The 14,226-nt window shown below is 47.0% G+C and overlaps 1 protein-coding gene across 1 annotated transcript in view; it reads left to right on the forward strand.

The window, feature by feature from the left end:
* The window catches only part of GAN (gigaxonin), a 59,809-nt gene extending 51,390 nt beyond the window's left edge, over nucleotides 1-8,419 (forward strand). Inside the window, exon 11 of the mRNA XM_049622965.1 lies at nucleotides 76-8,419. Within this exon, the coding sequence (XP_049478922.1) occupies nucleotides 76-257 (182 nt within the window). The 3' untranslated portion in view covers nucleotides 258-8,419. The remainder of the gene's footprint in view (nucleotides 1-75) is intronic.
* Nucleotides 8,420-14,226: the final 5,807 nt, after the last annotated feature.

Here is a 14,226-nt window from a genome sequence, read left to right on the forward strand (position 1 = left end):
GCGATTTTGCTGGAGCTGTTTCTGGCGATTCCAAGACGTGTTGTTGTATCACCTGTGCTGCTTCTTGTGGTTCAGGTACCAATTACGACTACGTGCGTGAGTTTAAAAGAAGCACGGGGACGTGGCACCATACCAAACCGCTCCTCCCGTCCGACCTCCGCCGCACCGGCTGTGCAGCCTTACGTATTGCAAATTGCAAGCTTTTCCGCCTGCAGCTCCAGCAAGGCCTATTCCGTATCCGTGTTCATTCACCCTGAAGAGGCGGCAGAGCGGAGGCAGAGCTCCTGACCCGGCGCACCATAACCTGGCTTTCTGCGAGGGGACCAGAGGTGGCAGCGTATCTCCGGTGGTTTTACTGTAACGCTTAGAAGCCCGCGCTTCAGCTCCTCTCGCGGAGAACCCGTGACTGTCGAAAAAGCTCCCTTGGAGGAATCCGTTCCTCCAGGTAGATGTGTCTGCAGACGAACGGAGTAACTATCCGGTAGAGGCAAAGGGAAGTGGGAATCGGGGTCATGTAAAATATCGAAGTTAGCGTACTAAGGTGCATTCTCCCGGAAGGGGACTCCTTTCCGAGCGACTGCTGTGTTCCGGTACCTGGCTGGGGGAAACAACAGAAATCCGTATATGCAAATCAACGTATCCAAACACACCGAGACTGCGTTCCTGCTGCACTTGAAAGGAAATACCATGCCTAACCCTGCCCGACAGATTCAGGTTTGTGCCTAAGATGTTAGATCGGGCCACGTAGTCTCCACTTACTACTAGTACTGTGTCCTCAGAATCTTTTTTAAACTATATTATCATGAATTGAAACTAAGATAAAATTTCTCTCTCATGACATTCTATCTTAGTAATCTAAAGGTTCGATAAATTAATGAGTCAGGTTGCAGCCCTCGTGCGAGTTTAAAGGCAGTTGCTAGCTTCTGTGTTAACTTAGATACGTCATGCCGTAATTTCTGGGGTAGTTCTCTCGGAGCTGTGAAGGGTCCCGTGCCGTGCCGTTCGTTCTTCCTGTTCAGTTAACCAGAACCATTTTGTAAACACGAGGAGATTAGCAGAGTAAGGGATGTTACAGAAGAAAGACCCGAGTCAGACAAGTGACCAAGGTCTGCTGTGACTGCACAAGCTGTCCAGACAAAATATATAGGGATCAAAAAACTTTAATCTGTCTGAAAGCACACAGAGTGTCGTTTACTACTGTTTCGGATTGAAAACCTGTCTTAGAGCGCGAACCTGCATTAAGAATCTAGTCTTTGTAGCAGAATTTTCTCGATGCCGTTCACTAGCAAGAGTTTTAGACAAATTACATTATAAGTAAAGTTTGGCTGGTAGAATAAAACTACCTCAACTTAATTTCATTCTGTTCATAGTAGAGCAAATTCATCTCTTCTCTGCTTCTCCACTCTCCCACCTTCCCTTGTCTCCCCGTGCTGCCGCACTTCCCACCGCGGGGAGAAAATCTGTCATTAGTAGCACTTACCTTGTAAGATACTTTGTTTTCCATTCGAATTATGCCACCTTAGTGTGAAATCGGGGACTTCAAAGTGCTTGGTTACATCATAATTTGAATTTTATGTAATGTCAGGTTTCTAATCAATTTAATACAGAGCTCTTCAATTTTAATTGTTTTCTACAGTTTCCACCGCCCTCAGTAAATGGCTGTAAGAAGCAGTATTTTGTCTTAATGATTAATAAATGTATCAATGTATCCTTTGCTTATACATTTGAGAATAGGAGTTTCTTCTAGAAACTTCCTAGATGGAATGCTTATACGCTGTTAACATGCATAGGAAACCTCGCTTGTGTTTCCCCAACCGTGAACAGAAAAAAGGGTAACCTCCTATCTGCGGTTTTTTTTTCTTGCATCTGTTAGGAGTCAGTACAATGCTGTAAACGTTGCTGAAGGAAGACTTGTCGGGGTGGGGGGGGGGGTTCTAAAGAATGTTGTGTGTGGAGAAGATACTGCTGAAAGAAGGCGTGAGGTGTCTATCTTCTGTATCAGAGGCCCCGGGCCAGATTTGCCACACATTCACGTAACACAATCGAATTCGAGACGTAAAGCAAAGCCGGCCTTTTTCCTCTGAATCGTGTACCAGTCAGCTGTCGTCCGCACACCGTCCCAGTGATACCTGGGATGTCTTCTCATCAAAGCAAGCTACGCGGCCACTGCAAAGAAAGCAGACTTTCTTTTTTGACAGCTAGATACTCGTTTTTTAGAGGAAACAAATTGCTGAAGAAGTGAATTTTCTTTGGTAAAATCTCCTGAACAGAACCGAACCTTGGCCTTCAGAAGTTGCATCTGACATACAGTAAAGCAGTAACGGATGTCCTGTGAAAGCCATGGCAGGCTTTCTCTTAATTCTGAATTCTCTTCATAAGCCATTCTCTTAATTTCTGAAGTTTATAATTCTTCCCACACCAGGCCTCTCCAAGGAGACAATTCATTGTTGAGGAGTGAATGGGTTATTGCAATATTGTTGCAATATTATCAGTGCCTGCATGACTTAGTCAATTCATTTTATAAAAACAGTTCTTTTTTAGTTTTTTATTCAGTTCATTGACACGGTAGCTGCAGAAATTAGATGATGTTTTTTAAAATAAATTTGCCACATAATACGGGATGCAATAACCAACAAGAACTGCTAAGTGCCAAACTGTTATTTTCCTATATATAAATATAAAAATATTCTGCTGAAGGGTAGGAATATATTTAATTTTATTAGGCTCCAAAATTAATCGTGACTTTTTTGTAAATGACAGTTACTTCAGTATTGTGAAATAAATTTTAAGTCATTTCATGCAGGTTTGTTTTAACATTCCACTTATGCCTTGAAACATCTTTTTCTCGATAAATTTTTAATACTTCTTTTTCCGTAAGGCACTTTTACCAGGCGTAGGTTGGAATAGGCAGTTGAGGATAGATGTTAAAATTTTAAATGAATATCATTGGGGGAAGTGCAATTTATTTTCATTATCCCGCCAACAGAAGGAAACTTGTTTCGGGGTTAGAGTCAGTGAATATTTAAAGGATCTCTCGTAGGCTACAGTCTAAAGTAGGCTTGTTTGTTTGTTTGTTTGTTTGTTTAACATCCAAATATAGATTTTTCAAACATATAAGTATTTAATTTAAAATGAAGTGCTGTTTTGGGGGTTTGTTTTTTGTTTTTCATTTTGTGTGTGTGTGTGAGTGTGTGTTAGTGCTTCTATCCTGTGAGAGGGAAAAGTGTGAGGGACAGAGTGTGCGTGCGTGTGTGTGTGTGTGTGTGTGTGTGTGTTATGTGACTTGGTAAGTCTGTTTATACATGTTTACTTTTAAAATTGTAGTTCCAAACTACATATATTACTGTCTCCTGGTGCTTCCGATAAATCCTTGAGCCTGTGGCCCTTCAGTTTATACTACTATGTTCAACTCACGTTGGGTGTAAATATTCATAGAGTCGTAGTCTGTATAGTAAGTTTTACCTGGTGTTTGCATTCCTTCAGTGGGACTAAAACAGTGCTTACCAACTAGTATAGTCGATATAGCTGTAAAGATTTGGCCTTGGAAATCTTTGAACTCTTTGTTTCTTTCATTAGTTCTTTATTTCATTGCTGTGAGGAGTTGATAGGTAACAGTAGGCTGTTTTCAAACCGCAGCAACCAGAAAAGAATATTTGGGCGATGATGGATGGTGTGCTCCCTGTGCTAAAGTGTCCTGTTATATTGTACTACCACTTTCGTGATGCTTTGGGGTGCCATTTTTATAATTCATGGGTGGGAGGGGGGTTCCCTGCAATATGCAGGAAGCACATCCTTATATTGACCTGGTAGGGATAGGGCTGTCTTTGCTGTGTCACCTCAGTTACTCATGGTAGTAAGTTGGGTTTTTAGAGAAATTCGTCAGCTGCCTTGGTCCGTTGGGGTTCCATTTGGTATGTTCCTCCTCCTGTGTACCAGACCAAAAAGTTTCCCAAGGAGTGCTAAAAATGCTACAGTATTACCTTCTTGTTGGCCTTTCTGATTCTAGAAGATGCCTCCTGTGGTCAGATGGAGACATTTGAATATCTGGGGAAAGAATGAGGTGGCACTTTGCGTGGATTTATTTACTTATTCTTTAATGTTTGGGTTTTGGTTTTTGTGTTTTGTTTTTGTTTGTTTGTTTTTTGAGAGAGCTTGAGCAGGGGAAGGGGACAGAGAACCAGAAGCAGACTCTGCAATGACAGCAGAGAGCTTGACGCGGGGCTTGAACTCACGAGCCATGAGATAATGACCCGAGCCGAGGTCGGACACTCAGCCAACTGAGCCACCCAGGCACCCCTGCATGGATTTAAAAGGTGCTGGGACCCCCTTAAAAAGCACCTGGTGGAAGGGAAGTGTGAGCTTGCTCTCGTTCCGTGGCTGCCCCTCATGTCTGTGAGAGCCTTGGGGGAGCCAGGAAGGGAGGAGACGGATTTGTACAGAAAAGCTGCCCTGGGTTTAATCAGCAAATGCTTATGGAGGACCCCCTAGGGATTCTGCTTGGATTTCTGGGGGGGCTGTCATGCTGCTCTCCCTCTAGCCTGTAAACTCCTCGTGGGCAGTGACCCTGTCTTGGCCATCTGCTAACCCCAGTGCCTGACACACAGCAGGTAGTCAGGAAATGGTTGGCCAGTGAGTACAGTACCCTTGTGATCAAAGTGATGTTCTTTGTGGGATTGAGAAGCCCTCTCCAAGAGCGATTTATTTTGTTGGATTTTAAATGAGAGGCTTTGTATGCAGATGTGCTGGCCTCCTATTCTAGAGTGAGAAACTAGTACAGATACAACACACAAAGTGCCCGACGTGCACACACACACTTCTGTGGTTTCCATATGTTCTTTAGGGTTTGGAGGACCCTACTATGCTCAGCACACCTAATACCACTGATCACATTTAGTGTTGGGATTGATTGCTTTTTACACGTGCCTCTGGGTGTTTTCCAGAACATACTGCTGTGATCCTCACTTCTCCATGATGGGTGCAGTGGCCCCACTGGACAGAGAGCAGTCTCTGAGGCCCAGGAGATACGGCTTCATTTCCCACCTCACATGCAAGTAGAAACCCAAAGCAGAAGCCAGGTCTTTGTATTATCATTTCACCGTTCAGCCTCTGAGACAATCGCTTAATTTTCTAGGCATGCAAGTATTTTCAGTCCTAAGATAATCATTTGTGGTATAACGTAAGCCCTCAAACATGTCCTTTAAAGTTATACAGACATCAGCTGAAAGGTCTTTGGTTTTCTTTGTCAGTTAGCGATAGGATAGGAAATTTAAGAATTGACTAAAGTTATAAGAACGGAAGTACTAAGTGTGTTTGACAGAAAAGCACTTTTTATTCTTAAAGAGCAGAAACTTCGTTTATATTTCTTTTCTTACCACGTGTACAGTAAGGGAGAAGAGAGTGTGTCTTCGAAGGTAGAAGGAAGTATTTTGCTAGCTCTCTAATAACCCCTGAGGTACTCTTCCTAGCCAGTTCAGAAATGATGGAGATGCATGGTATAAAGGTGGGTTGTGACTTGCTTACCCAGGTTGGAGAAGGACATGAAATCAGGTCAAGGCTTTGCTGCCTGCTGGTGGGAAAGTCTCAGTGGTGTTGAACTCTTATGTTTGCTATTGTTTGTTTGCAAGCCAACTGGTAAAACTTTTAAAACTTTTGCATGTTTCTCACGTGATTCTGTTTTTAATTATAAATACTTCTCACCTTTACAATGCATTTACATGACATCTGAGGAGCTCAGTTAAGATTCTGTGTTCTTTGGTCTAAATGCATGCGGTCGAGGAAGGTTTGCTCATGTTCAGTTCTGTCCCCGAAGTTCTGTCAGTGACTGGGTCTTTAGACTTCTTCCCTTCCTCATCACATCAGATATCTGATAAGTTAAGCAGCCTGGCTGGCTCACTTGGTGGAACGGGTGACTCTTGGTCTTGGGGTCATGAGTTCAAGCCCCACGTTGGTTGGGTGTAGCAATTACACAGGTGTAGCCCATACATGCTGCATAAGATCACACAGGGAAAGATCGCCCGTTCTTACGACCCATATAAATATGTGGCCACTTTGGATGATTCAGATCCCAAGTAGACACAGGCTCATCTTTCTGGTCAACGAATTATATTTATTAGACCTTACTTTTTAGCATTTAAGTAAAATTCATAGGTTTTAAAACTTTATTTTTATTGTTCCTGCTTATCAATTACAAATAAGGCATACTTTAGAACCTTGGGTAAAACTTTTTCCAGTTAAACCCGTGAACTTGGTATGAATATGACTATACGTAGCTCGCTTTATCGTGTTTCCTGTTTAATTGGATGAGAATTACATGCACCTATTCCCTTGTTCTTTGTGTTTATAGGAAAAACTCTGTTCTCCGCTACCTCATTATGTGGTGTTGTGCTTGACCCCCTGCCAATTTAGGAGAATTCAACACATTCTGTCCTTTAACAAAAGCCTGGAAGCCAGCAGCAGGCGGCCTTGAGGAATACAATTCTCTAAGGCTTATTTTCCATTTTACTATTTTTTTTTTTAAACAGGCACTTTTAATCAGGAGGAACAGTCATTCTCCTAGAGCTGCTGCAAAGTGATTACTTGAAACTCAACTTGAACTTTAAAGAGTCTTGAAAAGGCTATGTTTTCATGATGTAGAAAAGTAGTATATTTAAACACCACTGCTGTGTAAAACAGAGGGCTTACTCTCCATCCTTGTTAGGATCAGACCCGAGAAGGTGTCTACCTGTAATCTGACCCAGCGGTGGGAATTCAGATGCTTGGGGCTACTGTTTTTCTTTGTCTTAAGGTGCTACTGTGGTTGGTTTAAGGAGCTATTAAGTGTATTTCCATGAATTTGTTTCCCGAGAATCTTTTAATTTTGATGACAGTAGAGGCTCATTAGTAGATTCCTCTTCTCTTTTCATTCTGACAGTCTAGAGTTTTAAAATGAAATCTGAAAGTGTTTCCAAAGGACAAGGTTGAGGTTGACCAAACAACTTAGAACTGCAGGATGCTTAAAATCACGAGCGATTGGATTTTTTTCTGAGCATCAGTGGAACGCGCCTTCTCCGCACGGCGCACGGCGGGCTCTGTCCTCGCCAGCGCCTGTCGCCTTCCCTGGTCGGTAAGTTAGGGGAGCGAGCCGCCCCGAGGCCCATCGATTCCTCCAGTCAGACCTTCCTCCTCCCGGAGCGGTTTCTTACAGGAATTACCCAGCATCCCTGGTGCCCAAAAGACTTCTGCCCGTTCCTAAAAACCTAGCGTCCCGGGAATAACGTAGAGACCAGATAAAAGCTAGCGACAGAACTGCCGTTACCCTCCGACATGATCTAGTTTTTAAGCTTGTGCTTTTGAGGGTGAAAGGCAGAGTTTCTCCCCAGATGACAGGACGTCAGCACCAGCGGGTCTGGCAGCAGGCGTGAGACATTTTCCTAAGTGGTTTCCAAGAGAACCGACACTTACCGCTTCAGGGCCCCAGCCTTTTCCTTTCGATTATCTCGAGGAAAACCTGTGTAAACACTTTATGGACGTGCGCAAGCAAGCCTAGTGGCTGTGAGCGTGCACGGGCCCCGGAGCCAGGCACAGGTGGGTTTGAGGGCTTGCACCGAAGGCTGTTTTGTGACCGCTGGGAGCCCTTTAACCCTGAAGCCCGGTTCCTTACCCGTAGACGTAGGACGACAGGGGTGTTTACGTCTTCGGGCTGCTCTGAGGACCAGAGCCGTGAGGGCGATGAGAGCCTGGCGCCACCGTGTGACCGTGGCCGCCGTGGCCACCCAGCCCGGCCTCCGGTCGTCGGTGCCCTCGCTGCGCGTCCTGACCTCGGCACTTCCGCGTTCGGACGTCTGCCACCGTGGGACCTACAAGTAAATGGATGTATCTGTTGATAAAATGATTTACTTCCTGGACCCAGGCCACTGCTCTCCTTCCACTGCTCTAATATCTGGATCCAGGATGGTTCTGTAGAGCTGCAGCATCCCCTAATGCGTGCTTAGACCACTTAGAGTTGTTTTAAATAACCCTCCGTTCCGAATTTGCGTCATGAAGCCCTCTAAGAATACTTTAAATTCTTTACCGAAGTTGATTTTTCTTTTTCCCTTAAAATCCACAAGTAGTAGAGTACCCTGGTCAGATCAACTGGATATTTTCTAGATCTCTGTTTGAGATCAGTATACCTATTCTCTCTTAACGTGGATGCCATGTGAAACTAAAGCAAAAAAACAAACAGAATTTGTTACAGGTACGTGCGTGTCTGTGTGTGTGTGTGTGTGTGTGTGTGTGTGTGTGTGTGTGTGTGTAGAGCTTCCGCCCCTTTGGATAAAGAAGGGTTATTTAACAAAGTGATGCAGAAAGTGAGCTACTTAATTCCTTTCATCACATCGCTTCCTTTCCGGTTCGCACTCTGGGACTGGCGGGTTTAGCAGCATGTAAGACATTGTATAAAGTCATTCTTAGTACCTTTGTGAATAAAACAGGAAGTAGAAACAGGGCTACAAGGGCCGAGAAATGGATCGAACAGCCATGCCAGACAGTGCCACTGAGAACAGCTTCTGTGGTACCGTGACAGTGTCCATTTTTACTCTTTTTCTTAGTGATTTGTATAAAAGTATAAAAGGCAGAGAAAAGTGCTGGGAGGGATGAAGTGTTGGGTGTTAGGGTCTTTAGTGATGCTACAGTCTAATACATGGCTAAATAGAAAGTCTTGTATCTAGGTTCAGAGGAGATAGTTCCTAAATGAAAAAGAAAGAAAAAAAACGTGGCGGGGTGGGGGGTGGAGGGGAATCACTGACAATGTGAACACAAGCCAACTGTTTAAAAAAAAGAAGAGTGGCACCTTCAGTCAGTTAAACATCTGACTTCAGCTCAGGTCATGATCTCACGGTTCATGAGCTCCAGCCCTGCACATCGGGCTCTGTGCTGGCAGTGAAGAGCCCGCTTCAGATCCTCTGTCTCCCTCTCTCTCTGCCCCACTCCAGCTTGCACTCTCTCTCTCAAAAAAAAAAAAAAAATGGACACTGTCACGGTAAAAAAAAAAAAAAAAAGAATAGGGGCACCTGACTGGCTTAGTTGGTAGAGCATTCGACTCTTGATCTCAGGGTCGTGAGTTCAAGCCCCGTGTTGGGCATAGAGCTTACTTTAAAAAATAAGTAAATTTTTTATGGGGCGCCTAGGTGGCTCAGTCAGTTAGGCGTCCCACTTCGGCTCAGGTCATGGTCTCACAGTTTGTGGGTTCGAGCCCCGTGTCGGGCTCTCTGCTGTTAGCACTGAGCCTGCTTCGGGTCCTCTGTCTCCCCGCCCCCCATTCTCTGCCCATCTCCCATTTGTGCTGTCTCTCTCTCAAAAACAAACAGTAAAAAAATAATAATAATAATAAATTTTGTAAAAAAAAAAAAAAGAATAGTGTTTGTTGGGGGAGTGGGCTGGTAGCTAGAAAAGGACGTCTTCTGCTCCTTCATCCACGGGCTGCCCCAGATGGGCCCCTGGGCCACTGCATTTAGCTGCCAGTTCTAGGTGCCACCATCAGAGAGACCTGAGCAAGCCTGGGGCCCCCCAAGGGACGGCAGTGTGGGTGGTAGGCGCTCTGGGAGCTGGAATCAGGACCTCCGGAGGCCTGAGGCTCTGGCCTGTGGGGATGTCTTTAGAGCGAGCCGGTGTGCATGGCTCAGGCCAGCAGTGGACACAGAGACAGAGTGGCCTCGTGGAAAAATGGGTGGCCTCTGCGGTACTGAGTGCTCGTCTCTGGAAGTGCCCCCTAGGATGAGTCCTTGCGGCTGTGACTGACAGCACGCCAGCATCGGTGAGAGGGTTCTTACCTGTGGCAGGATATTGGGCACCATCTCCAAAGCTCCTTGCAGACGAACAGCTTAGTAAACAGTTGAGTGAGTGATGTGGGGAAGGGGGAGCTTGTACTTCATTGATTTTGAGGACAAAAGTCTTTGTTATTTTCAACCTGTGCTCCCTCTCCTCCTCTCCCCGCTGCCCACTGCCCATTTTCTGCCTTCTGGCTGCAGCCCCTGGCCAGCAGCCACAGCCTTCTTCAGAGAGCTTTCAGAAGTAGGCCTAGTTCTAGAGATTTCCCTAAAACCACTCTGTCATCCAGAACAGCGATTCTTGCTTTTTATATACTTTTTGCTCTAAATCTGTCGTGTACCTGTGCAGATTTAAGAAAGCTGATGAGTAAAATTGCATTCTTTCAAGCAGGGCCCAGGTGACCCCCCGGCCCGGGATGCTCTCCAGGGGGCTCGTGTGCTGGGCCACCTCTTGGGGCTCCTTCTAGCTTGAGCAGTCGGCAGCCTTGGGGTGGATTCTCGTCGTCCTTTGAGAAGAATTTCCAAAGCATCCGATTCTGTGGTTTGCTCTCTCTCTTCTGTGAAGGCACATGGCAGTCTCAGTCTGGAGGAGACGGAGGCGGCCCCTCACTCTGCGTGTCTCTTCTGCGCCCCCACCCCCGGCCTTGCAAAGATCTGTCCCAAAACAGAGAAAGACAGGCGCCAGTGGGGGCTCGCACCCACGTCCTCGTGAGGGAGCCGTCTGTGTGCTCTCGTCACTTGGGTATATTTTCTCCCCATTTCTTGAGTGGTCTTCGCTTACTGAGAAGCGCTGTTTGAACCAGTGTTGGTCCTCCTGCCCACGACCCGCCGCGGCCGCCCAAGGACCCCGCTGGTGGGGCCTCCGGGGAAACAGGCCCCTCCGCGCCTGTCGCATCTCCCTGCGCCAGTGTAGAGACTGGGTCAGGGTGGAAGAGGTTATCTCATCCTGTTTACACCCTCTGGTTGCCCCTCCCATCCCGCCCTCTGCTCCTCATCCTACGCCTGTCCCAGCCGGAGGTTTTAACTGCTTAAATTATGTATCTCAAAAAGGCGAGAAAAAGAAAAAACAAACACACAACTCTTCTTGTTCCCCAGACCATTCGCCTAAAAGTGTTTACTGAAAAGGCATTCTTCTAGGAGCTCCTGACCCAGCCTTTGTGACTAGCACTTTCCACAGCCAGCTGGCCCTGGCTGCAAGAGAGCCAGACCCGTCCCCCAGGCCCCGGGGAGCTTCCCAGAGTCCACGCCACCCCCCCCTCCTCCCGGGTGAGAGTTTGGGCCGGAGCCTCCCCTCCGAGGCCCGGCCCGCGACGACACAGTGGAGGCTCCTTAAGCAGCTGTAGGCTAGAACAGTCTCCCTGGGCCCCAGCTCGGCCCGCCCGCCACGCCTGCCCGGAGGCCCTCGGGGCTCCTCCCTGAGCCGGGAGAAGGGGCTCGAGGTGCCACACGTACTCTACCTCAGCACCAGGCCACGAGGCGCCGTGCGGGCCTCAGATGGCCCGGCAAGGCGTGGTCAGGCCCCGGGTGGCTCGGACGCTTGCAGAAGCGAGCCTTGTGTCTCGGCCACACGCAGAGCCTGGGGGCCGGGCCCCGGGCTCTGCACCATCATTGTATCCACCAGAGCAGAGCGAGACCGTGGTCTCCTTGTCTCTTGGTGGGCTCGGAACTTAAAACCACCACTCCAAGTTGTGAGCAGAATCGGAAATTAGAACCACTCGTTTACAATCAGAGAGAGACCATCTTTTCCTATTTTCTTCAAAAGGGATTTCTGCTTCCGAAGAAACTCCAGAAAATAAATGTGCTATTATTAATCTAGCATGTGCTCATTGAACTTGACTCTTAACGCTTTGTAAAAAAACTAGGTAGGATCTGGTGGGGGGGGGGGGGCAAAAGGGTGTCATCAGCTTCAAAACAAACCAATGTATGTGGGTTCACAGCATCTTTTTTTCCTACATGGGACCTCAGAATTCAAGTTGTCCTTGAAAACAGCCACATTCCAGGGGGCAGGTAATTTTGTGGTGGGAGGTGTGCCAAGAGGCCTTTAGTTGAGAAAAGCACAGATATTAGCAACACTTGCTTAGTTAAATCATCAGTGGCTTTTTCTACTGATGGGATTCTTTTCATTTTGACCCGCTGGTAGCACAGCATTTGTTTGGTGCCTCACTCTTGTACCCCTTCGAGTGGCCAGGGACGCAGTGATACTTTGTTTCGAATCGTACCATTTGTGAACTGTGACAGCCGTACAAAAGGAGGAGCCGTGGCCGCGGCAGCCTGCTGTGCGGTGACGCCTCCGCCGAACCGGGGTGGTCAGCGGATTGAACAAAAGCACGTCCCCGCCCCAGCTGCCCCCTCCCGCCCTCGTTAGGAACTGTCCCACGGAAGCACCGGAGGCAGGCTGGGGCAGAGTCCGTTTTATCGCTGTTAATGTTCCCGGCGACAGGGATGCACGTGTCTGTCTGGGAAGGAGGTCCATCCGTAGCTCGTTATAAACGCGTAGATTCGTTCGGTCTCTACTGTTTGATGCAGCTCTCCTGCTGTGAGCAAAGTGTCAAGGGAATTCCTTAAAACGGGGCTGTAAATCCCACTGGACTCTCCGAGACTCAGGGCTGATGTTCACTGTGGGCCCTGGCCCGGCTGGTTGCCCGTGTGGTTCCAGGCGTAACTACCTGACGGTCGCCCTTGTCGAGAAGTGGGTTTTAGCACACTTTTGATTTGCCGTTTTGCCGCTTTTCATACCGTAAGGAGAATTTCATAAATAGCCAACTCAAAAAAAACGCCGTGTCAGGACTCATCTGGTTAAAACACAAGCATTTGTTGAACGAACACGTTTCTATTTTCTGACACGACACAGACAGATCGTTTGAGTGTAAATCCCGCAGGTTTTGCTATCTGGGAAGATTCCGGGTTGAGCAGTCTGCTTAGACGTGTGTTCAGCCGGGGTGGTGTTGTGTGCAGCCAGGGATCCCGATCTCGAAACAAACACCTGCTGCTGAGAGGCAAGAGATTTGCCGTGAAATACGCAGAAGCTACTCGAAGGACCTGGTACGGACCGTTGAAACGACCTGAAGGACGGGGAAGCTGCAGCCGAGAGAGTCGTACCGCTCACACTGTGGGACAGTTCGCGGGAGCGTCGCAGTCTCAAACACCCTGTGGTCCACGTGCGCTCGTGTGTTCTGTGGGTTTGTTCTGTGGAGTAACTTTCTGTTCCTGTGCTGGCGTGAAATGTAGCGAAGTTGAAGTAATTTTGAATCCGTAACTTTTCTCACAGAGTTGCTTCATGGTTTACAAGTAACACTGATGCCAAGGGGGTGTGTCCGCCTTGTCCCATCCGGCAGCATGCACTTTGTCGGCCCGCTTCCGTGTGTTGCGGGGTAACCGGGGGTCGATCCCTCTCCGCGCGCACGGGGTTTGTGCTCTGGGAACACGTTGCCGTCGTGCTGTTCTCTTGTACCGAGGATCACGGAAAGTGTTTTATCTTTTTTATGTAGTTTGTATTGACTGGGTTTTATAACTGTAAGAAAACAGAAAACAGAGTGTTGTATTTTGATCTGAAATTTGTCTATGGTAAAGTAATTTTGTTTTATGTATTGGAAGTTCATTTAAAACTTGAAATATTTTCTAGAAGGGTACCGAACAAAATGAGTCGTTCAAGCTGTTTAGCCTAATAAAACAATTTGATGGGGAAGGCATTCTGATTGGCTCTAATTTTTACAGCGGCTCCTGCCTAAGTTTGCACTATCGATGTCGCTCGATTTGATTTCCGAACAGAAGGTTGCCTTTGTGCCACACCTGAAGCGCTTTGGGTCTCAGCTGCCTGGATCCTGGCTCTTGATGTAAGATCGATGCCTTGACAGGCACTCTCCACTGGCGTTGCCTCGGTGGCTTCCGGCCCTATCAGAGGAAGTCGCTACTCTGTCCTGCCCAGAAAACGGTTGCAAGTTTCCCTTCCCTGGAAGACAGACAGACATTAGACTGTCAGGTAATAGAGGACCTTGATAGCGAGGGTGCCGTTCGTTGTATGTTGCAGAATTCCGTCTGTGGCACGTGGAATCCTCTGTAGTTTCCTCTCGCCGCCGTGCCCAGAGACAGCAAACCCACAAAGACCACTGCTACTGAAAAAACGCCAAAGGCACCTCTCCCCAAAGGTCAGGGGCAAAGAGCTTAGAGAATCTACCACACGTGTCAAAGTCAGGTGGAGTCTGCCAGAATCACTCCTGACGTCACAGGAAGAGAAGAAATGGAATGGATACATATGGATACATATGGATACATATGTATATGCGAATATATGATGAATATGTATTATGTATGTGAATGTAATATAAAATGAATATATGAATATATAATGAATTCACATATGTGATACATATATGTAACATATATAATATACATATATATAACGTATATTAAGGAACCCAGTCCTGGGGGAATATACCCCAGG

Source organism: Panthera uncia, assembly GCF_023721935.1.
Source record: "Panthera uncia isolate 11264 chromosome E2 unlocalized genomic scaffold, Puncia_PCG_1.0 HiC_scaffold_20, whole genome shotgun sequence".
Classification (NCBI taxonomy): Eukaryota; Metazoa; Chordata; class Mammalia; order Carnivora; family Felidae; genus Panthera; species Panthera uncia.